The sequence below is a fragment of the Myotis lucifugus genome, unplaced genomic scaffold, assembly GCF_000147115.1.
Source record: "Myotis lucifugus unplaced genomic scaffold, Myoluc2.0 scaffold_70, whole genome shotgun sequence".
NCBI classification, from domain to species: Eukaryota; Metazoa; Chordata; class Mammalia; order Chiroptera; family Vespertilionidae; genus Myotis; species Myotis lucifugus.
The window spans coordinates 1,484,275-1,511,276 of NW_005871118.1; the positions used below are offsets into that span (position 1 = coordinate 1,484,275).

The 27,002-nt window shown below is 35.2% G+C and overlaps 1 protein-coding gene across 1 annotated transcript in view; it reads right to left on the minus strand.

Moving 5' to 3' along the window:
• Positions 1-27,002, minus strand: part of RSRC1 (arginine and serine rich coiled-coil 1) — a 329,184-nt gene that overhangs the window by 227,203 nt on the left and 74,979 nt on the right. Inside the window, exon 4 of the mRNA XM_023755153.1 lies at positions 17,864-18,037. Coding sequence (XP_023610921.1) covers positions 17,864-18,037 — 174 coding nt within the window. The remainder of the gene's footprint in view (positions 1-17,863; positions 18,038-27,002) is intronic.

The window sequence follows — 27,002 nt, forward strand, 5'->3', positions numbered from 1 at the left end:
AAGAGCAATGATTTGGAAGGGAAGATGGAAAATAAGAATAACAAATTCACCTTCTGACACTGAAGTATATAGGATATAATAATATTGGATGGAAACTTAGATTCTAGCAATTTAAACTAGGTAACCCTAGATCAATCCTCTCTCTCTAAAAACCACTTAATAGCTAGGAAATTTAAATATATACTTATTGTTTATTTGGTGATATCTAAGAGTTATCGATTTAATTGCTGAAACTAGATGAAGATTACCCTAGATTGCCCTCAAAGGCAATAGAACTGGACCCATTGGGAGCTTTTACCATTCAAATACAACAGATTTGGGAAAATACTAGTTAGGTCAAGTTTTGTTTGCTTCCACTTACTCATCTTTGTATTAATCCAATGAGTTGTGTTTTCTGTTTGTTTTTGTTGTGTGTTTTTTCTTTTTTTCCCCCATTGATTTTTAGAGAGAGTGGATGGAAAGGGGAGAGACAGCGAGAAAGAAATATCAATGTGAGAGAGACATATTGATTGGTTGCCTCCCACATGAGCCCCAACTGCGGCTGGGGATTGAGTCTGCAATCAAGGTATGTGCCCTTGACTGAAATCGAACCCGCCATCCTTTAGTCCATGGGCCGATGTTCTAACCACTGAGAAAACCGGCTAGGACTCAAATAATACCTTTTTAATTGTATCCCCTACTATTATAGATGTAGGATAGCACTGTATATAGCTCTGTGAATGTAAAATGTCTTGTACCTGCTTTATGATACACAGTAGTTACTGTGCTTTATCAGAGCTGGTTTTATTGATGTCATTCTAGAATGTTTTCTTTCCTGATAATGATTGAGAAGCCAATTTAAAAAATGGTGCCAGTTACCACAACAGTAACAGAACTTTGCTGCTTTTGTTTTTAAATTTTTGTTTAATGGAGTATGCTAGATGTCTCTATAATTTTATTAGATGACTTCAAAACCTGAAAAAGCTGTTGCTATTATTGATGCATAACATACTGCTATTGGTCATATCTATATCTATATATCTGTATCTATCTATCTATCTATCTATCTATCTATCTATCTATAAGCCTAAGTGATTGAACGACTGAACGACCAGTCGCTATGACGCGCACTGACCACCAGGGGGCAGACACTCAATGCAAGAGCTACACCCCGGTGGTCAGTGTACTCCAACAGTGGGAGCACCCCTCAGCTGACCAATGGGCACAACACGCCAGTCTCACGGCTGGTGAGCACAGCTGCAGTGGCGCAAGCCTCTCTCGCCTCCGGAACAACCGGTCACTATGACGCACATTATGGCCGGCCAACTGGCCCAATGGGGGCAGGGCCAGCTGGCTAACCTCCTATGGCCCCTCTGCCCAGCTGGCCTGGCCCCAGATTGCCCTCCCACCCCAATCGGGGGTGGGGCCAGCCGGCCAACCTCCCGCAGTCCCTCCCCGCAGCTAGCTGGCCCCAATCAGCCCCGATCATGGTGGGCCGGCCAGACCCCACCCGTGCACCAATTCGTGCATGGGCCTCTATTGTTGTATAAATGTCAAGTAGATACAGCTAGTTGATGGTATTATTCTATTCTGTCTCCTTGCTCATTTCCATCTGTTATGTTGATTACTGAGAAAGAAGTACTGGAGTCTCCAACGATGGTTCTGGATTTCTGACAAAAGTGCAAAGGCAATTCAATCAAGAAATTATAATCTTTTCAACAAACTATTTTGGAACAATGAAACATTTGAATATCCACATGCAAAAAAAAATCTCAAACTAAAGCTCATACTTTATACAAAAAATAACTCAAAATAGATTATAGCCCTAATTGTAAAATTTAAAACTGCAAAAATTTTTAAAGAAAATATTCATGACCTGAATTTAGTCAAAGAATTCTTAGAAATGTCACCAAGAGAATGATACATTAAAGACATAACTGACAAAATGAACTTCATCAAAAAGGAAGTTTTTTGCTCTGCAAATAACACCATTAAAAATGAAAATACAGGCTTCAGGTTAGGAGAAATATATTCACAACACATATATCAGACAAATGACTTGTACTCAAAATATATAAGGACCACTTATAATTTAATGTTAAGAGAAAACTTTTTAGTGAGTAAATAACTTGAACAGATATTTCACAAAAGAAGTAACAAAAATGATCAATAAACACACAAAAAGACGTTCAACATTATACTTTCAATCACATAGTCGACAAAGAACTTGTATGCAGTATATGTATAGATCTGGCAAACTCACCAGTAAGAAAACACAACCTAACTTTTTTAAAATGAACAAAAGAGTTGAACAGTTATATGGATTCCAAATAAGCATATAAAAAATGTTCAACATAAAAAACAAAACAAAAAAAATGTTCAACAGTATTAGCATTATCAATTCAAATTAAAACCAGGATGAGATACCACTATACACCAAAAGAATGGCTGAGATAAATAATATTTAAAACACCAAGTGCTGATGAGAATGCAGAGCATCTATGCTGATGGTAAAAATGAAAAATAGTACAACTAACCTGGAATACAGTTCAGCAGTTTTCTATAAAGATGTCCATTAATCATATTTTACATCAATCTCTCATCTAGTTATGTATTGAAAGAAAAACTTATGTTCACAGAAAGCCTTGTACATGAATGTACAGAAGGAACTGTATTCATAATCACCAAATGTCCATCAAGAAGTACAAGAATAAACAGTGGCACACTGATACAAAGGAGTATTACTCAACAAAAAGTGAAATGAACTGTTGAGCTTGCTACAACTTGAACAAATCTCAAGTGCACTATGCTGAGAAAGGGAATCAGTCTGAAAGGTACATGCTATATGATACATTCATATAACATTTTCAAAAGATAAAACCTTTAGAAATTTAGTGCCAAAAAACATATCATTGGTTGCCAGATGCTAGGAATGGCCAGAGAATGTAAATTCAAAGGGGGAACACAAGGGGTTTTGGGGGGTGATGAGTCTGTTCTGTGCCTTGATTGTTGCAATAGCTACATGAATCTATACATGTATTAAAATTCATATAACTACCCATTCAAAAAAAGTCAACTTTTACTCTATGCTAACTTAAAATTAAACATAACAAAGATAATTAGAAAATGCTTATATATTTAGAAACTAAGGACTACTCTTCTAAATAATTCATAAGTTAAAGGAAATAGTGTAATGGAAATTAGAAAATACTTTGAACTAAGTTATAATGAAAATATTCTATACCAAATTTATGGGGTATACCTAAAGCTATGGTTAGAGGAAGGTTCATAAGCTTAGATAAACAGATTAGAAAAGAAAAAAAACTCAAAATAAATGAACTAACCATCCTTCTCAAGATGGTAGAAAATTAAACCTAAAGAAATTGAAGGAGAAAATATAAGATTTAGAAGAAGAATAAAAATTAATGAAAACAAACACATACAAAGAATCAACAAAGCCAAAAGTTGGTTGGCTGTAAAAGCTAATAAAATTTACAAATATCCAATAAGATTAAGAAAAAAGAGAGAAAGCACAAACAATTGCTATTAGGTTGGGAAAAGTACCATCACCACATAATTAATAGTATATACAGAAAACCTTGATAGGATCTTATAAAAATATTTATGTCCAAAAACTGAATATTTTAGAGGAAATGAACAAATTCCTGGGAGGGGGGGTGGGGGGGGGAGGGGAATACAACTTACCAAAACTGACACAAAAAGAAATAGAAATCTAGTAGGTCCTATCATCAGAAAAATTAACTACTAAAAAATTAAATCCACAAAATAATCTTTACATTAAGTGGCTTCATTTATAAATTGTACCAAACATTTAAGGAAGAAATAACACAAAAATTACACAAACTCTTCTACAGTATAGAATAAAAAACTTTACTATCTAACTCTTAAACTGGTAAATGGAGAATAATGGAACACTACTTAACAATATAAAGGAATTGCCAGGCTGGTGCGACTCAGTGGTTGAGCACCAACCCAGGAACCAAGAGGTCACCGTTTGACTCCCGATCAGGGCACATGCCTGGGTTACGTCCTCGAATCCCAGTGGTGTCCAGGCAGGAGGCAGCCAATCAATTACTTCCTCTCTTATCCATGATTCTATCTCTCTAACCCTCTCACTTCAGTGATCCCACTTCTAGGAATATATCCCAAGAACTCAGAAACACCCATCAGAAAGAATATATGAACCCCTATGTTAATAGCAGCATAATTAACAATAGCTAAGAGTTGGAAATAGCCTAAGTGCCCATCAGCAGATGAGTGGATTAAAACTATGGTACATCTATACCATGGAATACTATGTAGCTGTAAAAAAGAAAGAACTCTTACCATTTGCAACAACATGGATGAACCTAGAGAGCATTATGCTAAGCAAAATAAGCCAATCAGAGAAAGATAAGTACCACATGATCTCAATCATATGTGGAATCTAATGACCCATATAAACTGATGAACAAAAATATACTGAGAGACATAGAAACATCAAACAGACTTTCAAACCTCAGAAGGAAGGCAGGTAAGGGTGGAGGGGGAGAAGAGATCAACCAATGAACTCATATGTGTATATGCATAACCCAAGGACACAGATAATGAGTGGTGAAAATTTGGGGGGAGGGAGGGCAATGGGGGGAAAAAGGGACATATGTAATATTTTCAACAATAAAGATTTATTTAAAAAAACAAATGAGAAAAGATTGATATAAAGTATGGATTAAAGCACCTTTAGGAAACGTTTAAAAAAATCAATAAAAATGTATTTTTTAACAAAACAATATAAAGGAGCAAACTGATACATGAACAGCCTAATTTATCTCAAAAGCATCATGCTAAGTGAAAGAAGCGACATATAAAAGGCTATATACTGCATGAATACATTTATATGATATTGAGTAAAGATAAAACTTTTTAGTTGGACAGGGGCTGGAACTGGGGGAAGGAGATGCACATGGAGTATGAGGAAACCTTTTAGGGTGACAGAAATACTTTATATATTTTGTGATGAGAATGACAATAGTTTGTCAAAACTCACAGAATTATATATCTAAGAAGTGAATTTTACTACATGTAATTTATATCTCAATAAACCTGACTTAAAGAAATAACTAAAATAGAAAAAAAGTATATGAGCCGAAACCGGTTTGGCTCAGTGGATAGAGCGTCGGCCTGCGGACTGAAGGGTCCCGGGTTCGATTCCGGTCAAGGGCATGTACCTGGGTTGCGGGCACATCCCCAGTAGGAGATGTGCAGGAGGCGGCTGATCGATGTTTCTCTCATCGATGTTTCTAACTCTCTATCTCTCTCCCTTCCTCTCTGTAAAAAATCAATAAAATATTAAAAAAAAAAGTATATGAAAATTTCTAAAAACGGTATTAATGGCAAATATTTTAAGCAGAAACACACATCTTGTGATATAATAATCAGTATAACTCCTTAGGATTTAGTTTAAGCCTTGACAATTTTACAAATTAGCTTTGCAGCTGCAAATTTACTGGATCAAATACTACTGATTTTTTAACGAAACTGAAAAATTTTCATTTAAAGAGTAAATAATTTAATAAATACTTACAATTTGAGCAATTCTGTGTGTGTATTTACAAAAACACTATTCTTCTTTGTCTAGACAGCTTTGAGTGATATTTTTCTTGTACTCTTGTCTTTCATCATTCTTCTTGAGTGGATTTAACTTCCAAGTAGTCACAAAATACGTTTTACCTCTGGCTTATTACAAATACACATTACTTTTTAAAATTTTATATCGACTATTCTCTTTTTCTAATGTGGAATGCCTTCCTTTATCTTTCTTACTTACGAAAAAGAAGCTAAGACTTCAACATGACAACCTAATTGATTTTCATGATCTACTTCCAGGTGGCCTGTCACCGGCTGGCATATCCATAGGGGCCAAAGGCTGCCATTTCAAAACCTCCTCTAGGAGTTGAGAAAGAATTAAAACAGCAGCATTCATTGATGCAGTTCCCTAACTGCACCTGCAATGTTAGTGATCATCACATATGTAACAGCATTTAGAGAATGTTTTGTGCTTATACCCACAAGGTGCAATCTCTAACTGAAATTCAGCCCAATCTTCCTGTAGTTATATGCAATCTCAGAGCCCAAGGACAATATCCTTAGCACTAAAATGAAAAGCATTAACCCCAATGACACCATCTGGAGTTTTTCTTTTATTATATTCTTTCAATGCATTGAAATCTAAGGTATGTTAACAACACCTACACAAATGGAATGTATTACAACTTACTCTGCTTTAGTGAAAAAGTGTACCCCATAACTACATCTATCCAAAAAAACATATGTATTCCTATCATCTGGCAATACATACTTCATTTACTAGGATATTAAAAACATTTAAACCATCCACTTTAAACCTGTCTATAATATCATATTAGGATATAAAAATAGATCATTATGTAGATATCTATTTCCCAATCTTTGCTGTTTCATCAAAAGAGGTTAAGCTTGTACTTCTCCATTGTACTGACCAAGATTTGTCTAACATGTCAACCATATATTATGGTTTATTCAAATCTGTTCTATTTTGAAGATGCCACAGCAATGATGAATAGACTAGGAAGAAAGCCTGTAAGAAATGAAACTAGATTTTTAAAATTTACCTTGATTATTGAATGTATTACAGATGTCTCCTTTTTCCCCCATTGACCCCCTCTATCTCACACTAGCCCCCGCCCCAGGCCTTCACCACACTATTGTCTGTGTCCATTGGTTATGTATTTATGCATATAAGTTCTTTGGTTAATCTTTTTCCCCTGCCCCCTTCCCTTGGAGATTTGTCAGTCTGTTTCATGCTTCTATGTCACTGAATCTATGTTGTTCATCAGTTTATTTTGTTCATTAGATTCCACATATGAGTAAGATCATGTGATACTTGGCTTTCTCTGACAGAAACTGGATTTGTTTTTTTAAAAAAACTGAACAGACTGCTTCTATGTGGATTACCATCATTCACATCTGGGCTAATCAAGGTGCTTTACAATTAAGTAAAAATTAGAACTATAATCACTAATTATAAGCAACACTTAGCTTTTAGGGAAGTTGCTTGTTTGTTTAGGAAGAAAAGACTTGGCTGACAACCCAAGTTATTCCCTCTGCATTCCTCTAATAATAGTACAGATATTTTAGCTAACAAAAGTCATACATAACCTAACTGAAGGCAAATACTGAGGTCTTCAGAAAAAGATCTCTATGGAACAGTATATTTAAGTCTAGTGATTTGCCCTGTCTCATGTACCAAATCAACACAGTAGGTGATACCAATTAAGATCCTGAAATAAATCAGACTAGGCATGAAGAGTTATCAGTGAGGACTGGAATTTTAATCAGTATTTAAAATATAAATCCTAGAAATGACATTAATTTTTTTAAACAACTGATGCTAAATGATATTCATTTGTAGCAGGTTTGATAACATTTAAAATACAAATAAAGATAATGGGAATTATGCATACTTTTAAAAAATGTCCTCTGGAAACTCAAATGGAGGTGGTGTATGTATATTAGGTGTACCAGTTAATAATGTGGATTTTTTTTTCAATAGATGGAGTTACACATATGTTGATATGTATGCAATTTGATATATATGCTATTTTGTTGTATTGACAGCAAGCTTCAAAACTTCATATGTCAAATTTGCTGAAGGTGTTAACACTTAAAAATGTCGAATATCGTGCCAAAAAAGGAGCATTTCAGGAAGTTTTAATTCATTACTATATTTTGAAGAAAAAGTTATCATATACTTTGGGAAGCTTATGGCGAACATGCTCTATCTCAAGATACTTGTGAACGCTGGTTTAAACGCTTTAAAAGTAATGATTTTGATGTGAAAGACCAAGAATGTCCAGGTCAACTGAAAAAGTTTGAAGACCAACAATTACAAGCATTATTGGATGAAGATGCCTGTCAAACTCAAAAACAACTTGCAGAAAGATTAAATGTTGCTCAGCAAACAATTTCCGATCATTTACAAGCAATGGGAAAGATTTTAAAGGAAGGAAAATGGGTGCCATATCAACTGAACGAAAGACAAATGGAAAACCGAAAAGTCATCAGTAAAATGTTGCTTCAACAGCACGAAAGAAAGTCTTTTTTGCATCAAATTGTGACTGGCGATGAAAAGTGGATTTATTTTGAGAATCCCAAATGCACAAAATCATGGGCTGATCCAGGTCAACCATCAACATCGACTGCAAGGCCAAATCGCTTCAGAAAGAAGACAATGCTCTGAGTTTGGTGGGATCGGAAAGGTGTGATGTATTATGAGCTTCTAAAACCAGGTGAACATTAATACTGATCGCTACTGACAACAAATAATCAATTTGAATCACGCTTTGATCTGAAACGACCAGAATGTGCCAGAAGACACAGCAAAGTAATTTTGCTTCATGATGACACACCATCACACACCTCAAAACCAGTTAAAGACACGTTAAAAGATCTTGCCTGGGAAGTATTCACCAGACCTTGCTCCTTCAGATTACCACTTGTTCTGAACAATGGCACATGCACTTTCTGAGCAGCACTTCAAAACGTACATAGAAGAGGAAAATTGGTCTCTGAATGGTTTGCCTCAAATCAAGAAAAGTTCTATTGGGACAGTATCCACAAATTACCTGAAAATGGGGGAAATGTGTAGCTAGCAATGGACATTACTTTGAATAAAGCACTTTTGATGTTTCTCTTGAAATAATCGTGTTTTCTTTGATTAAAAAATCCACCATTATTAACTGGTACACCTAGCATGTGTGTGCACATGCACACTTAAACCAGGCGTGAATAGTAGAAAAGAGTTGGTTATTTTCCTAATACAAAAATTCAGCTTTATCATTTTTTGTAGAGGGCCGCCTGGGAGGCACCTAGGCATTTTCTTATAATTATTATCAGCTGAACTCAGAGCTTAGGCAGAGCCACACCCTGGGAACATGCTTCCCCAATAAGGCTGGACATGTTAATCAGGCAGGGGCGGAACTAGATATGTAAATCTAGGCCTTTAAAATAAACCTGCTGTGTGTCTCAGGGCGCTTTGCCGCCTCTCCATCAGAGAGGATGGCGCCCACCTGGCCCCAGCTTAAAATCTATTTCTGCATCTCGTTTTTTCTTTAATTTCTTAATCCCCAGCTCCTCCGCTCAAGAACCTGTCGTTTTCCCGTGCGGGTCGTGGGAAACAGAAACAGCCCACCACATTTGGCGCGCCGAACAGGGATTGAGTAAGTACCTAGAAACCATTTCTAAAACCATCATTTATTTATTTATTCTACAAATATTTGAGTACTTGTTATGATCCAAGTAAATACAATGTTGAATAAGACAAACAAGGTACATATAATCTGGCAATTATAAAATTTTAGAGTTACAAAATTACAAAGTTTTCTATTCAGATTAGATATACATGCAAGGGCACTAACTGCAGGGCACACTAGAGAGGGGTGGGGAATACTTCATGAAGTGACATCTAAAGTGAACCCCAAAATATACATGAAAATAGCAGGAGAGGTAGAGAAGAAAGAGTATTTTAGGCTGAGGGGATCGCCTTTAAAAAGATGCAAAAGTGAAAAAAAAAGGAATGATAGCTGAGAAACTGGTAGTCACAAGAATCAATCATTAACTTGGTGCTACTAATAAAAAAACAAAATAACTCTCATTAATTGAGATCTTATTTATACACTGCTTCTAGTATTTACACTTTGTCAACTATCATTATCCCCATTTTATAAAAGAATAAATTTAAGGGTCAAAAATAATAACTTACTCTGTTAGGAAAATTCAAAATGATTGAGATGAACAAAGAAGATTACTGGGAGTCCTCTCCAGGGTGCCTTTCCAGGTTATCTCAACCTTTCCACCTTTCTTTGTCTGAGATGTTTTTAAATTCTACAAATTAGAGGTAACTGATAACAATGCAAGTGATTATTTTTATGGATAAGCATGTTAACTTTGTCCAGTGGAGTTGTAACTGATTCTCTCCCCATTTGGAAAAAGTCAGCTTTGAATCTATTAAGCAATTTTGTGTCCTATATTCCTGGTGGCCTATATATGTGCCCACTCTTTGCATTCTCCTTTGAGCTATTTGTAGTATCTCACTAATTACTATTACTTAATGAGTTAAGTAATACCTTTGGAATGTGTTTATGTATATACTAGTTGCCCAGTACACGGATTCATGCACACTGAAAGAAATTAATTAGAAGAAATATTTTAATATTGCTATTCTCACCATTTCTCTAAAATAGAAGTGTCAGAGATGAAAGAAAATTAGTAAAATGTATATGAAAAGAATATATAAATTAACTAATAAATAATAACAACATGATATAACAACAACAAAGACATGATATGAAAACAACAAAAACATGATATAAAAACAAAAACATGATATAAAAACAACATTGATATGAACAACAAAGTGACAACAAATACATATCTATAACAAGTGAATCTAAAAATCAAATGAATGAAAAATCTGATGAACAGAATAAATTGGTGAATGTAATAGAATCAGGGGCATGGAAATGGAACAGACTGACAATTATGAGGGGGAAGGGGGTGTGGGGGGTGCAGGAAGAGACTGGACAAAGATCTTACAACTATGGATGAGGGCAGTGGGGGGCGAGGACCTGGGGTGGGGTAGGAACCAGGTGGAGGGGAGCTAAAGGGGAAAAAGAGGAACATCTGTAATAATCTGAACAATAAAGATTTAAAAATTGATAAAAACAGTAACTGATAAATTGATTAAACTTATTCTAATATCTTCTTGTATACCACATTGAATAAAAACACTTTCAGAGTGTTTGACTAATTTCCCTTATGATGAAGTATTTACAACTTTAACATCCCACGCTCTTTGAACTCGAGAGAAAGCAACATATAACTGACTATGTCCGAAAACGGGTTCAGGTAGGAATATTCCTACTCTGTCTAGAGTTTGTCCTTGTGATTTATTAATAGTCATCACAAATGCTGGCATCACGGGAAACTGTTTTGAAATTAATTTAAATGGGAGGCCAGTGTCAGATGGGGACAAATCAATTCTTGGATTCAGAACAATCTCTCCATCCGCAAATCCTGTTAATACTTCAGCTTCGATTATGTTAGGTCACAATCTTTTGATAATAAATCTAGTACCATTACAAAGATGCCATTTACTACTAATTTTTCTCAGTAGCATGATGATTGCACCTACTTTCAATTTTAATTTATGACACGGCATTCCCGAAGGTGTAATACTATTAAGAAATTCGATGGGAAAATTTTCCTTTTCGGCATCACCCGTTGAATCGATGGAGTCATCACTCAAATAGTTGTGAAAATCTCCATTGAGTATATCCAAAATTTCTTCACTTAATTTATGAACGTGATCATTTTTTTGGACAAAGAATTGCACATTTAGATATATTTTTAATATTATCTATAGATATACTATTTCCAAAGGTAGCCTCAATAATAGATCCGTTACAAATCATTTCATAGGGGATTTGAATAATATCTATTCCTAAATAAAAACTGCTATCAAGTTTGCCATCTCCAAGTTTTACTAACCATTCGCTATAAGCAGAATCCTCTAATCTCATATTTGTTTTAAGAGACAACTGTCTGAAACATCCCCAAACACAACAGTACTTGAAACTTGTTTGTACTATGGCCGATCACATAGCATGCGGCACAACACTGAGACATTGTCAAAAATCCCCTCTGAAAAGAGAACTGTCCCACCAAATGCAGTATTCAAATTGGCGACAGTGAGCACTTTATATGTATTGCGCATGTGCGAATCAAAGTTTATTTTTAAATTGGCAGTGTGTGTCATATGTACCAGTCGGTCGGACAGATGGATAGATGGATGTCGGTCAACTTAGCCTTTTATCTATACAAATTATTGAGTCAATTTTACCTTTTTAAAAAATTATCCCTTAATACCTCCAAAGCACAATGAGTCAGAATCTGAAGGTTTATGTGGCTTTTATAATGGTTTCTAGGACAAAGTTCTTTCCTTTACCCACCACCCACTTCTCTCCTTTTACTCTTGAATGTTAATTCCAACATAATTTTTGTACCACCTCTTGAAAAGGATCCCACCAAGTTTTTGATAGTCCATATGATAAAACTTACTGAAAAGTATAGCATGAGACTACTTTCATTCTCTCACTAACTTCTTCATATAACTGTAATTCCTCAGCCTCTATAGAATAAAAAATGAAAATAAAAGTACCTTCTCTCATTCCAAGGCCTTTCTCAGTCAGGCAACCACAAAAAGAAAGAATGAGCCTACAATTCATGCCATGTAGTCTCTATCAGGCATAATTCAAATCAAATCCCATCAGGCAAAGTCTGGGATAATTAAAATGTACTGACATAATAAATAAGAGAACAGTGGTGACCTGGGGGAGAACTTATGAAACCTTGTCTCCTGCTTTTGCTGAATATTCTTTTTGTTATGTTAGATTCCCTTTCTTGGCCTTGCCTTTTTGAAAATTACGGTTTCTATTGCAAAACTAATATCTAGTGACAAAATCTCAAACCTGTACAATGGAAATTGGATGGTAAATTTCACTGCAATATAAAATGTCCAACATCATAATAGGCCACTGTTATGGTATTCATTCAATTCACAAAGAAATTGTAAAAACTTTAATTTAAAAAGCAAGAAAAATCCAGAGCACACACTTACATAAAGATGTATTTGTTTACCTACTTAACAAAATTGACAGTAGGAAGCTTCTTTGCACGTTACAATGACACGTGTTAAAGGTATACTTCTTTCGAACCAAACATTTACCCTTCGCCACTGGTGAAAGGCAACAAGATCTCTACAAAATCTCATCTTTTTTAATAAATTTTGCATGAAAACATGTTATCCTGGTACAAAGTTGCCTGCTGTCACATTCGAAGTGTGATAAATGTTTAATGAAAACAACACCACACAGCTTGGTGTCAGACAACAGCTATCACACAGCCCTGCTTTGATCCAAACAGACACTTAAAAGGAGTTCTAAGCACACCCTGCACCACAGAACTCTATAACCTATATGCAAATAGGGGTAAATTAGCATAAATGACTTTCTGCTGCATAAAGAAATAAGAGATAAGGAAAAATATGACAGGAGTATGTAACTACTGTCAAAACTCAAGGGTCCAGCATTCCCAAATCACAACATCTTCTGCCAAGCACTTGGTAAGAAAAACCTCATCAACAGGAATTTATTACATGAAACGCTACAATTGAAGACATTGGAACACTGCCAAGGTCAAAGCCATAACTAACATATCTATAAAGTATGACTACTACATGGTACTGGACTGCTTTTATACACCGCTTCAAACATTTATTGCTTTGGAAATATTATTATCCCCATTTAACAGAAGAATAAATTAAGACTCAAAAAGAATAACTTGTCCTATAAGGAAAAAAGTTGTGAATGACTTAAAATGAGCAAAAATTGTAATTTTTTGCAATTTAACTTTACCAAGATGTAAACACCTTAGCACACTTTAAACAGATATGCTACTCAAAACGGCTACATGTTCAAAGGTAGCAATTCCTATGAATAAAAGTATATATTCCCTCCACTGAGATGTTTTCTGAATTTTTAGTCTATAAAGACATACCTAAAATAGTTGTGATATACCTAACATCTAATTGGATTGAATAGTCAACTTTTTAATGAAAGATTTCATAAATAGGTAACTATAGGCTGTGGGCTATATTTGAAGCCCAATTTCACTGCTATCCCAGTGGCTTCAATACATATTCTCAGAAAGCTTGAAAGTCAATTGATTTAGTGGAAGTCACATTTCAGTACAAGAAATTCTATTTAGCTCCAGCCAGTTTGGCTCAGTGGATAGAGTGTCAGACTGAAGGGTTTGATTCCGGTCAAGGGCACATGCCCAGGTTGCAGGCTCCTTCCCCAGTAGGGGGCGTGCAGGAGGCAGCCAATCAATGATTCTCTCTCATCATTGATGTTTCTATCTCTCTTTCCCTCTCCCTTCCTCTCTGAAATCAATAAAAATATATTTTTAAAAAAGAAATTCTATTTAAATATATTCCGCTCCCAATACCCACCGAAAATAACTACTTCAGTTGTCAGGTTATGTATATGTATGTCTGGGGTGAAATTCTTACAGCTCCCTAAAATTATAAAGCTTCAGAAAAGCTTCAGAAAGTTATGTAAAGGAAGAAAAGTATAAACTCAACTGTCTGAACAAAATATTCCAGAAGTCTTGATGGGTACATTTCTGAGAACAGTATCCATCTACTGAAAAGCTAATAAGGGAATAATAAGTGTTAGATGCCTACTATTATTATGTCCCCTGTAAGTAAAGATTTTGTTCATACCTCATGTAGTAATGATTATATCATTACTTTATTTGAAACTTCACTGGCTTCTCATTGCCTTTAGAATTAACTCTAAACTCCTTGACATAACTTATAAGGTATTCTAGTAATCATCTCTCATCATTATTTCTCTTCTACTCTAAACCAAGCTCTATAAGACTTCAGTTCCTCAAATACCTACCTTGCTTGCCTCCAAGTCTTTCTATATGAAGTTCATTTTGCATGCAACATTCTTTCCCATCTTTCTTCCTTCAATGTATAAACATCTCTTCTTTTGAGAGCCTCTCCCTGACATGTTGACCAGTCTAGATCAACCAACTTACCTAATGTTCATAGAAATATCTTTCAACCGGAAAGTGTCAAAAATGAAGATGAAGAAATAAAAAGGAAAAAAAAAGAAAACAAATAAAAAACGACAAAGAAGGAAAAAAATTTAAAAAGAACAAAGGAAAAAAAAAACACCAAAAACTGAAGATGAAAGCCAATGTGCTGAGACTGGCCTGTTGGAAGGATAAAAAGGGCCTGGGTCTGCTTACCTCCAAACTATTTGTTATATTAGCAATAAATGTACTTATGGCTTAAACCAGATGTTGACAAACTACAACCCTTGGGCCAAATCTTGCCAACTATCTAGTTTAGGTTTTACTGGAACACAGTCATGCTGTTCATTTCGTATTATCTATAGCTGCTTTTGTGCTGGAAGGGCAGAGTTTAATAGTTGCAATAGAGACATATGGCCTAGAAAGCCTAAATTATTTACTATCTAGCCCTTTACAAAAAAAAATGTTGCTGTCCCTGGTTTTGTTAGTTATGACCAAAGCAGCCTTGCTCTTACGATGTTACTGTAATTACTTATATATCTTCCCTTCTATATATGTTTATTTATGGACCTGCATGAAATCCCCTACCATTATGTCCCTATTCCCTAACAGTACTTGACAAATAGAAGGCATTTAAATACTATTGATTAAACAAATGAATAAATGAATGAATGAGCATATCTGATCAATTACCAATAAATATTTATTAACAACTAACATGTACATTACGTACTATGAGTAATACAAAAGAGTATAAGATACATTCTCAGTAGAATAGCTTAAATCACAGATTTAGAAAATAAACACATACTTTTTAAAAAAAGATAAATCATTTTTGGAACAAAGGAGGGTGTACCTGTACATATATAAATACTACCATATTAACTGTATACACTGACACACACACCTTGCAAAAAAAACACCTGACTTCAGGATATACCTAGAGGTATGAATTTGTGTGTTCTTAGCACTAACCAGTAGACAGGGCACCCTGACATAGCACCACCCTGTACTACAGTCTACCAAAATCATGGAGGTGACCGAATCAGGCTACTCACAGCTTTTTGGTGTCAGTACCCAGGGCCCTTCAACTGGGCCCTCTCGTTTGGACTTTGTTCAATCACTCCCTTTGCTGAGTAAGAAGTAATGACAAATACAGTATGGGCTTGTGAATCTTTTATCCAGGAATGAGTCACTTGAACACCTCAACACTGAATGAAACAAGAGTCTAACCTGTAAATCTGGCCCAGACCCTACCAAATGAGAACCTTTCTTGAAACCACCTGACCTCCATGTCTTATTCACGCTATAATTTTTCTTACCTTTAAAATTCACAAAATAATGCTTTATATAATGTCAATTTTATACAACTGTGCAAATATTACTCTAAAAAGTTAAAAGTTAGTGAGATTAAAAAGCAAAAATTTAATGAGTATTAAAAAGCATAGTCATATTTCTCATAGTCATGTAGTATCTAAAGTATAAACCTAAAGGGAAAAAAGGAACAAGAAGCAAGGCAGTTCCTTCATTGACATAATTTATTCATTCTTTTAGTCCATATTTTCCAGTCTCAGAAACCTATTCTACATCCTCTCTTCAAATCTATCATCCTCCCAAGTTTCTCCCTTTATCAATAGATTTCCCCCACACGCTCTCTGATCCTCATTCCATTCTACCAACTCCGGCTAACTCAGCTTCCCTATTCTCATAGCCAGATATCTAACACTATCTCCTCTCCTATAACATTTAAAATTAGAAAAGAACAGAACTCAGAATTTTTCAGGATCACAACTACTTAGTTTGTAATAATGATTGTGGGGTAATCATGAGAAAGAAAGTAACATAATAATGTTATCCTATTCCAAAATCCACTACAAATTTATTATTTCAACAAACACTTAAAGTCAACAATCTAGGGAGGTTTATATAATACTAGAGGTCTGGAGCATGAAAATTCATGCATGGGAGGGGGTCCCTCAGCCTGGCCTGCCCCCTCTCACAGTCCAGGAGCCCTCAGGGGATGTCCTACTGATGAGTTAGACCCAAGGGGAGCAGGCCTAAGCTGCAGTCTGGCCTCCCTCTGTGGGAGACGACCGGGCCAATCAGGGGAAGGCGCTGCCCATATCACCCCACTGCTGCTGCTGCTGGCACAGGCCGCCTCAGCTGCCTGTCCTCAACCCTCGCAGCCACCAAGGCTTTGTCTGGAAGGACGTTAGGAAGGACGTTCAGCTGTCCGGTCTAATTAGCATATTATGCTTTTATTATTATAGATCACTGTAAATCTGGAAATGAAATATAAACAGACAGACAACTGGGAAAAGAAAAGGATTAGAGAAGAGTTCTATATCCTTTAATAAACTTAATTCTTCATAGAATCAAGGTCTCAAAAAACCATATTCAAGGTCCTGGTAAGCTCTTCAACTTAACACTAAAATCTGATTGATACATCAAAAATAAACACTTTTTATTGAAGTATTAAAGTGAATATATGTAAGGTGTTGAAAGACTGACAAAAGGGGATAAATTCCTAGATGTTTTACTTCATAGAATAAGAGATCCCAATGTCAGTTTTGAGTAAAATAACTAAAAAGCTGTAATTTAAGCTACTAACCCAAACTTATTATTTCATTTTAACAGCTTTTAATTTAATAAACAGTTATGAGTGAATTTCACCCTCCAAATGGACAGAGCTAGAGTAACTGTTTCAATAATATCAATTCCAGAAAAAATAAATTCCAGGTCCTGTATGCACAGACACTCTAACATATACATACACCTTAATATTGACCAAGTCCCCATTCTATACTGAAAGAGACCTAACCAATAGTAAAACATTCAGTAGTCTTCAAATTTTAAATTCATATTTATGATAAGTAAAACTGAATGTAGAACCTTTCTAAAGAATTATGCAAATTTTCCTTTACTGAGATACTAAGCTTTGATAGTGCTATTTATTTTGTGTGTCTACGATTTGTTACATAAGTAAATAAAAATAGGAATAGAAAACAGTAAAAATTTGAGATAACTATTTTGGTTTACTCCTTTTTTCTTTCCCTATTGTATTCGCCTCTTTCTTCCATCCAAGAAAAAACTTCCAAGAATGAAATTAGTTTGAACACTGCCATAGAATCACTGAGTTAACTCTCTTAAGATTTGCTTAACGTTCATGGAAATATCAACTTACCCCCGTTTAATGTTGTGTAATTCCTTGTCCTTGCCTTTATCCTTCTCCTTTTCTCTTTTCTCCTTATCTCTGCCTTTACGTCGTTCTCTATCCCGAGATCGACTACGGGTTCTTCTGTGACTGGACCTTTCACTGCTTCGACTATGGGAACGTGGACGAGGTCTTGACCTGGACCTATAGTAAGTAGATTTTATTAAATACATTTAGTGCATATCTTGTATTATGAAAACAAAATATCCTTTAAAATTATGTGAAAGAAAAGAATTTAGTTTAATTCTATGAAACAAACATCTAAGTATGATTATTTATAAATAAGTACTCTCAGTTAAAATGATACATAAGGGGTATATATGTTGTCAACTTTACAGGAAATTAAAGTTTAGTCAAAAAGTGCAAGTAAAAGTCTTAAAGGTTCAAATCAAGTCTTGATTACTCAACTGTCCTCAGATAATATAACAAATCTAAATGTATCTGATCTAGTATCCAAGGATAGAGTCTTCCCTATGCCTATAATCCCTGCTTCTATATAAAGTCAACCTTATTTATTATTTCTAATTGTTACAATAAAACTATGCCTCTACTCTAATGCAGCCATTCTTTGTATTAAATGAATAACAGTATTTGGTAGGATATACGGTGTACTTTTAAAAGGTAAAAACCTCAGGTTCTGTCTCACAGTAGTGATAAGAAAGCTTCTACCAGACTGATGATCTTACAGATAACTATAAAAAGCAACTATCTGAAGGTACTGGACAATGACCAAAAGAAGACAGATTCTATAGACGGCGATGAGAAATTTCCCATTTATCCGATCGTATAACCTGCCATTTAAGTCTATGCCATGCAGGACAGCTATAACTCCACAAAAAAAATTTCTGGCCTGAAAAACCAGAAGAAAGGCGCAGGGCAACCACCGCAAAAGGAAAACAAAAGGGTAATTCTGAAAAAGCATCAGAGGAGGTAGCTAAAATTCTGTATGTAAACTCTATTCAAATCTCTGGCTGAACTCTACACTGTGCATACTCCAAATAGCCAAAGATAAAATAAAACTAAACTAAAATTTCAACTCCCCCCCAAGAGACAAGATTTTTTCAATTTTAATTTAACTAAGTTAATTTTCTGCTAAAACAAACAAGAAAAAAAAATCAGTATTCTTCAGAGGAATATAATAGAATCCAGAGCATTCAAAACATGATATTCACCTTGTCCAGAATTAAATCCAAAATTACTAGCTATACCACAAAACATTAAAAGTTGGATCCATTATCAAGAAAATAAAGTCAATAGAGACCAACCCTCAGATGAATTAGATGTTGGAAATAGCAAGCAAAGATTTTAAAGTAGTAAAAATAACCATGCATGTAATAAATATAAAGCTTAAAAAAACTAAAAATCAAAAAACATAGCAGCTCTATAACTAAAAACATACAATATCTGAAATTATAATTATGCTCAATGACTTTAAAGCACATTGGTAACAACAAAGAAAAGAATCTGTGCACTTAAAAATAAATCAATTGAAATTATCCAATCTGAAGAACTAAGAAGAAATTGACTGCTAGTAAGAAAAGAAAAACAGACCCTCTGGAATCTGTGTGATAATATTTTTAATGTGTCGAACATGTTTATTTAAACCCAGAAATAGAGAAAATAATGAGACAGAAAGCAAAATTTTTAAGTAGTGGTCAAAATTTCCCCAAACTTAGTGAAAGACAATTGTACAGATTCTAGAAGTTCAGTTAACTACAATATAAATATGAAAACCATGACTAGTAAAACCATACTCAAACTGATGAATCAAAAAGAGAAATCTTAAAAGTATTCAGGGAAAAATCCCCAAACACATTACATTTTGAAGAGCAATAATATCAATTACTGCTGGTATCTCATCAGAAACAATGGAGATCAGAAGACAGTGGTACAAAATTCTTACCATGGCAAAATAAAAATTTCAACACAAAATTTTATAATCAGCAAGAATATACCTCAAAAATAAAAGTAAAATTAGGACATTTTTTGAGGTAAAGGAAAAGTAAAACATAATCATCAGTAATAGATCTGTATTATAAAATTGAAAACAAATGGCTAAAAATTGATATATCATGTAAACAGTAAACAGGAAGGGTGGAGTGACTATATTAATATCAGATAAACTAGACTACAGAAACTAAGAGTGTCACCCAAAATAAAAATGGAAACTTCATGATGACCAAAGGGTCAATTCATAAAAATCACACAAAATATGTTTATCTGACCACAGCATAATTAAATTAGAATTCAATAACAATAAAACATCTTAAAAAAAACCCAAATATCTAAAAAATAAATAATATACTTCTAAATAATTCATGCACCACTAAGAAATTACAATAAAAATTTTAAAATGTTTAAACTAAATTATAATGAAAATACAACATAGGAGAATTTGTAGATGAAGACATGTTTAGCAGGGTTATTTATAGCTTTAAATGTTTATATTAAAAAGAAGGTCTAAAATCAATTACCTAAAGTTTCACCTTAAGAACCTAGAAAAAGAAGAGCAAAGTAAACACAAGGTAGGTGGAAGGAAACATTAGAGAGCAAAATCAATGTACTAGAAAGCAATAAAGAAATTTAACAAAACCAAAATCTGGTCCTCTGAGAATATCAATAAATTTGGTAAATCCCTAGCTAGACCTATCAAGCAAAAATGAAAAGATCAAGCACAAATGATCAAAACTTAAGAATGTGGGTGACAGAAAGATCACATGAACTAGGCCTGGGAATTTAGGATATATGTTGGTCTGGAAGAGAATTACATGGGTATCAATGGTAGTAATGTCTATCCTCTTTTAGCCCTAACGAGTTCACTCAGTAAATGAAGAGCATTATCTATATACTAGAAGCCCGGTGCACGAAATCTGTGCACTGAGGTGGGTGCACTGGGGGGTGGGTCCCTCAGCCCGGCCTGCGCCCTCTCGCAGTCCGGGACCCCTCGGGGGATGTCCGTCTGCCAGTTTAGGCCCGCTCCCCACGGAGTGGGCCTAAACTGGCAGTTTGACCACCCTCTCGCAGTCCAGGACCCCTCGTTCCTTACCACCTGCCTGCTCGCTGTTCCTTAGTGCTGGCGCGGAGGTGGGAGAGGCTCCCGCCACCACCACTGTACTTGCCAGCCATGAGCCCAGCTTCTGGCTGTGTGGTACTCCCCTTGTGGGAGCGCACTGACCACCAGGGACAGCTCCTGCGTTGAGCGTCTGCCCCCTGGTGGTCAGTATGCGACATAACGACCAGTTGTCCCGCCGTTCAGTCAATTTGCTATTTGGCTTTTATTATCTATAATAATAAAATCGTAATATGCTAATTAGACCATACTTCCTTTCGGATGTCCTTCCGGATTACCTTCTGGATGAAGCCGGGGCTGTAAGTGAAGCCCAGGTCCCAGGTGCCTGCCGGCAGCCGGAGGGAAGCCTAAGTCCCAGGGGTCAGAGGGAAGCTGGCGCAGGCAGCCGGGGGAAGGAAGGCCTTCTCTTGCACAAATTTCGTGCATTGGGCCTCTAGTATAGGATATAAAAGGCTAAATGACCGACCATCCGTCCAGCTGACCGACCGACTGGCCGGTACATATGAGCACACTGCCAATTTAAAAATAGACGTTTACTCACGCATGCACGATACATATAAAACTCTCAGAATGGATATTATTGAAATCCCCCGTGAAATTATTTGTAATGGATCTATTACTGAAGCTACCTTTGGAAATAGTATATCTATAGATAATATTAAAAATATATCTAAATGTGCGATTCTTTGTCAAAAATGAGCACGTTCGTAAAAAATGAAGAAATTTTGGATATAGTTGATGGAGATTTTCACACCTATTTGAGTGATGATTCCATCAATTCAACGGATGATGCTGAAAAGGAAAATTTTCCCATCGAATTTCTTAATAGTATTACTCCTTCGGGAATGCCATGTCATAAATTAAAATTGAAAGTAGGTGCAATCATCATGCTACTGAGAAAAATTAGTAGTAAATGGCATCTTTGTAATGGTACTAGATTTATTATCAAAAGATTGTGACCTAACATAATCGAAGCTGAAGTATTAACAGGATCTGCGGAAGGAGAGATTGTTCTGAATCCAAGAATTGATTTGTCCCCATCTGACACTGGCCTCCCATTTAAATTAATTTCAAAACAGTTTCCCGTGATGACAGCATTTGTGATGACTATTAATAAATCACAAGAACAAACTCTAGACAGAGTAGGAATATTCCTACCTGAACCTGTTTTCGGACATGGTCAGTTATATGTTGCTTTCTCTCGAGTTCGAAGAGCGTGGGATGTTAAAGTTGTAAATACTTCATCATAAGGGAAATTAGTCAAACACTCTGAAAGTGTTTTTACTCTTAATGTGGTATACAAGAAGATATTAGAATAAGTTTAATCAATTTATCAGTCATTGTTTTTATCAATGTTGTTTTTATATCATGTCTTTGTTGTTATATCATGCTGTTATTGTTTATTAATCAATTTATATATTATTTTCATATACAATTTACTAATTTTGTTTCATCTCTGACACTTCTATTATAGAGAAATGGCCAATAGTGATGTTAAAATATTTCTTCTAGTTAATTTCCTTTCAATATGCACAAATCCGTGCACTGGGCCACTAGTTGTATCATAAAATCACAAACGTTTTTTTTAATACATATATAATTTTGAGAAGTTACAATATTTTTTGCTAGGAATGTCAATATGAGCTTATTACCTTAGTTGCTAGCTCTGGCCAGTGTAGCTCAGTGATCCAATCAATGTGTCTCTCATATCTCTCTCTCTTTATTTCTCCTTTTCTCTCTCTCTCTCTCCTTCCCTCACTCCCTCCCTTCCACTTTCTCTAAAAATCAATGAAAAAAAAATCCTTGGGTGAGGATTAATAAAAATAAATAAATAACTTTCTATCATTTTTTCTTTGTTTGACTACTCCCTCTGTTAATTTTGACACATGATTTCTTTCCACATAAACTAGTTTTGATAAACATAAAAACAAACTCATAAATACAAACAGAATGGTGGCTACCAGAAGGGAACAGGGTGTGGGAGAAGACAAAGAGGATAAAACGTGTCAAATAAATGGTGACAGAAGGAGACTAAGACTTTAGGTGGTGAGAACATAGAAAGCATACAGATGTCTTATTATAAAGTTGCACACTTGAAATTTATATAATGTTATTAACCAATGTTATCCCAATAAACTTACTTTAAAATAAAATTTTAATTTATCATCACAATTTATTGCCCCTACAGTTGTTACCTTATTCATTTATAATTAAATTTTCTATTATATGTGGATATATTAAAAATTTAACAGATTATCCTAAAATATTTGAATAATAACCAGTCAGAATTTAAAGTTTTCTGATGAAAATAAAGTAATAATAATAATAATGAAGGGGGTCTTTTCTGTGATAACCTCAGCCACTATTTATAAATTATATCTGTATATGCATACAATATGTTAATTTTGTTCTAAATTTTTCAGAACCAAAATATGATTCTGGCCACTAATCTTCACTTAGAAGCGGTTCTCAACCTGTGGGTTGAGACCCCTTTGGCGGTCGAACGACCCTTTCTCAGGGGTCGCCTAAGACCATCCTGCATATCAGATATTTACATTACGATTCATAACAGTAGCAACATTACAGTTATGAAGTAGCAATGAAAATAATTTTATGGTTGGGTCACAACATGAGGAACTGTATTTAAAGGGCCAGAAGGTTGAGAACCACTGACTTAGATAGTGAAAATGGAGAGTAACAAAAGACAAATAAGTTACATTTATTTTAAACTCTAACAACAAAACTCGAAGAGCTTCTTTTTAAAAAAAACCAAATCTTTAATATAAGCACATTTCTTAGTGGTTAGTTTTTTTAAAAAAAACAACACTGTTGGACAAAATGTACAACCAATTGGGATTATAGATGAAGTAGATTATGGTGAAATCACATTTTTACTGTACCTTAAAAATGAAATGATTCTTCTATTAATATACCTAAAGTTATAGAAGTGTTGTGTTAAAAAAATAACTCTTCATATAATGGTGTCCTCAAGCAAATTATTTCCTCTCTGGGCATCTGTTTCATTGTCTACAAAAAGGAGATAGTACCTGACTGAACTGTGAGATAGCAGACAAATGATTTGGGAGGAAGCAGACACAGAGAAAGAAGTTACTGAGGAATGTGCTAACCTGAATGAATGAGGAAAATCTGAATCAGGAGCATATGAAATATGCTTCCCTCATACCGTAGCCAATCTAGTAATGAGCAGCATTCTGATTTTCACAGACTTTTAAAATCATAAGGTTGGCACAAGGACTGCATTTCAATTTTCAATATAGTTTTTCTTTTGTATATGAAGGCAAATAGTAATAATCTTGGCTAATGATCCGTGTCTTCTCTACAGGAAAACCAACAGCAGCCAAATACATGATCTTCTACTTTACTATTAACAGGAAAATCATATTACCTATTATCCTTTGGAGAATAAAAGGGCATATTTTTTTAGTCAAATAGGGCACTGAAACATAAGGAAAACAGGCCTAAACTGGCACTGTCGCACAGATATAAGATCACTCTATCACCATCATAGCAAAACTTGACAGTGCATTAGAGGCCTTCTATCAATTACTATCTGCCCCACCCTCCCTATAGCAGCAACCTTTCCAAGCTTTAATCTTCCCAACTTACCCAATTCATTAAATAATCAATTATCCCCAAACTGATCTTATGGTTTTCCCTAACACAAAGATTCCACTGTAAAAAGCAAATGCTTGCCATTCTCCAAAAACATCTTGCTCATTATTCACCATGTCTTCATACAAGTAACCCATGTATGATATTCTCAAATATCCTCCTTAAAATGTTGCTGGTGTGGCTCAATGAACTACGATAGCAATGGCAGATCTATAAGTTAGGTCATCTATGATATAACATTTTAAAAAAATAACAAGTATTAAAATATCACTATCCCGATATGTTAATGTTTATTATTTTGATCCTGATATTGTAGGCCTCTTAATCTTGCTTATAGGCTACAAGAAAAAAAAGAATACATGGGGAAAAGAAAGCAAGTCAAAACGTAGGCAAAACAGGCCCAGCTGGTGTGGCTCTGTTGTTGAGTGTCGACCCATGAACCAGGAGGTCAAGGTTTGATTCCCGTCAGGGCACATGCCCAGGTTGCAGCTTGATCCCCAGTGTGGGGTTTGCAGGAGGCAGCCGATTGATGATTCTCTCTCATCATTGATGTTTCTATCTTGTTCTCCCTCTCTCTTCCTCTATGAAATCAATGAAAACATATTTTTAAAAAAACCCATGGGCAAAACAACATTATTAAAGGCTGTTATAAAGGACCATGAAATCACAGATTAAAATGAATTAAGCTGCTGACTTCTTAGTTGTCATGAGAATTACTTTACACAACTTTGAGTAAAACTCATGTCTTAGACATATGAACAACCCTATTTACTTTAAGTAACTTTAATTATATATTTGAAGGATCTCCATCAAGAAGTAACAGATCAGAATAACGAGATTCCTATCCTGACCAGACAAAGACAAAAAAAGTCAAAGAAACTATATTAAACTTTAAGATGTGAATTTGTCCCTCATTTCTCAAATAAATACTTTTCTGATAAATCACTCTAGAAGTCTCTAGAGTGCCAAAGCCAATATGGAGATATATTATAAGCAAAGAAACGTTTGATAAAAAATGTGGCACTCTAGAACACACAATATATAAGCAATAAATGGACAGCAATATGTCTTATTATACCAGATAAATGCCTTCAATATCTACAAAATAGGAAGAATCACCATAACACCCTTACATAAAATGAATTACTGCCCTCAAGAACCAATTTGTCAAGTTTCTTAATTGGCTAATAAGTTCTAAACACATGGAATCAAAACAAATATCCTAATATATTATTTTTCAAAAAAATACAATACTTCAAATAATCTCCTAAGTAGAGTTCTACAAAAGAAGACTGTATTTGCTATAAAATAAAACCATCATTAAAATTAAATTTAAAAATTACATATGGAATAAACTAACATGGATTACATATCAGGTTGACATTTTGAACATGAACATCTACTTTCATCCCCAACCGAAATCCAACTAAAACCATAACAAGGGATTTTTTTTTTTAAAGGACCTACACTCTAGGAAAGAGATATACTTGAAAAAGGTAAATGTCCACTGATGGCATGGTGGTAAAAGAAAACTAGAAAATAAGGTAGTAAAGCTCAGGGCTCTATAACAACAGATGGCATCAAATAATTTAAAAATAGATCTAGCTTTTCCCATAAAGTTTTCCATTTATTAAAGAAACTCCACCTCACTGTATTAATAATAGCACAGCATCATTCAAAAAAACTTTCAAGTCACTCAAAACCTTCAGTCCTTCCATTATACTGTCTGTTACTCCTGATCCAGGAAAATGCTTCACATTATCATGAACAACAACAAAAAATAATACAACATCCATACAAAACAACTGTAATAAAAACAATAACAAAGAATCAAATTTTTCAGGTGATATATATATGCCCCACAAAAAACTATAAAGCAGAGAATTGTAACACAATAATCCAACATTAAATCTAGCATACTAGACACCTGGTGCACCGGTGGGTCCCTTGGCCTGGCTTGCGCCCTTTCGCAATCTGGGACCCCAAGGGGATGTCAGAGAGCCAGTTTCGGCCCGATCCCCACAGGCCAAGTTGAGGGACCCCACTGGTCCCTCACAAATCCGAGCACCGGGCCTCTAGTATGCATATAAGATCTTTGGTTAATTTCTTCCCGCCCTCCACCCTTCCCCCTTCCCTTTGAGATTCATCAGTCTGTTCCATGTTTCCATGCCTGTGGTTTCTGCTCCTGCATTGAGTGTCTGCCCCCTTGTGGTCAGTGTGTGTCATAGCTACCAGCCGGTCAGCCAGTCACTTAGGCTTATATATATACTAGAGGCCCGGTGCATGAAATTCATGCACCGGGGGGAGGGGGGTGTCCCTCAGCCCAAGCCTGCACCCTCTCGAATCTTGGGAGCCTTTGGGGAATGTCTGATTGCGGATAAGCCCCAATCCTTGGAATTGGGCCTA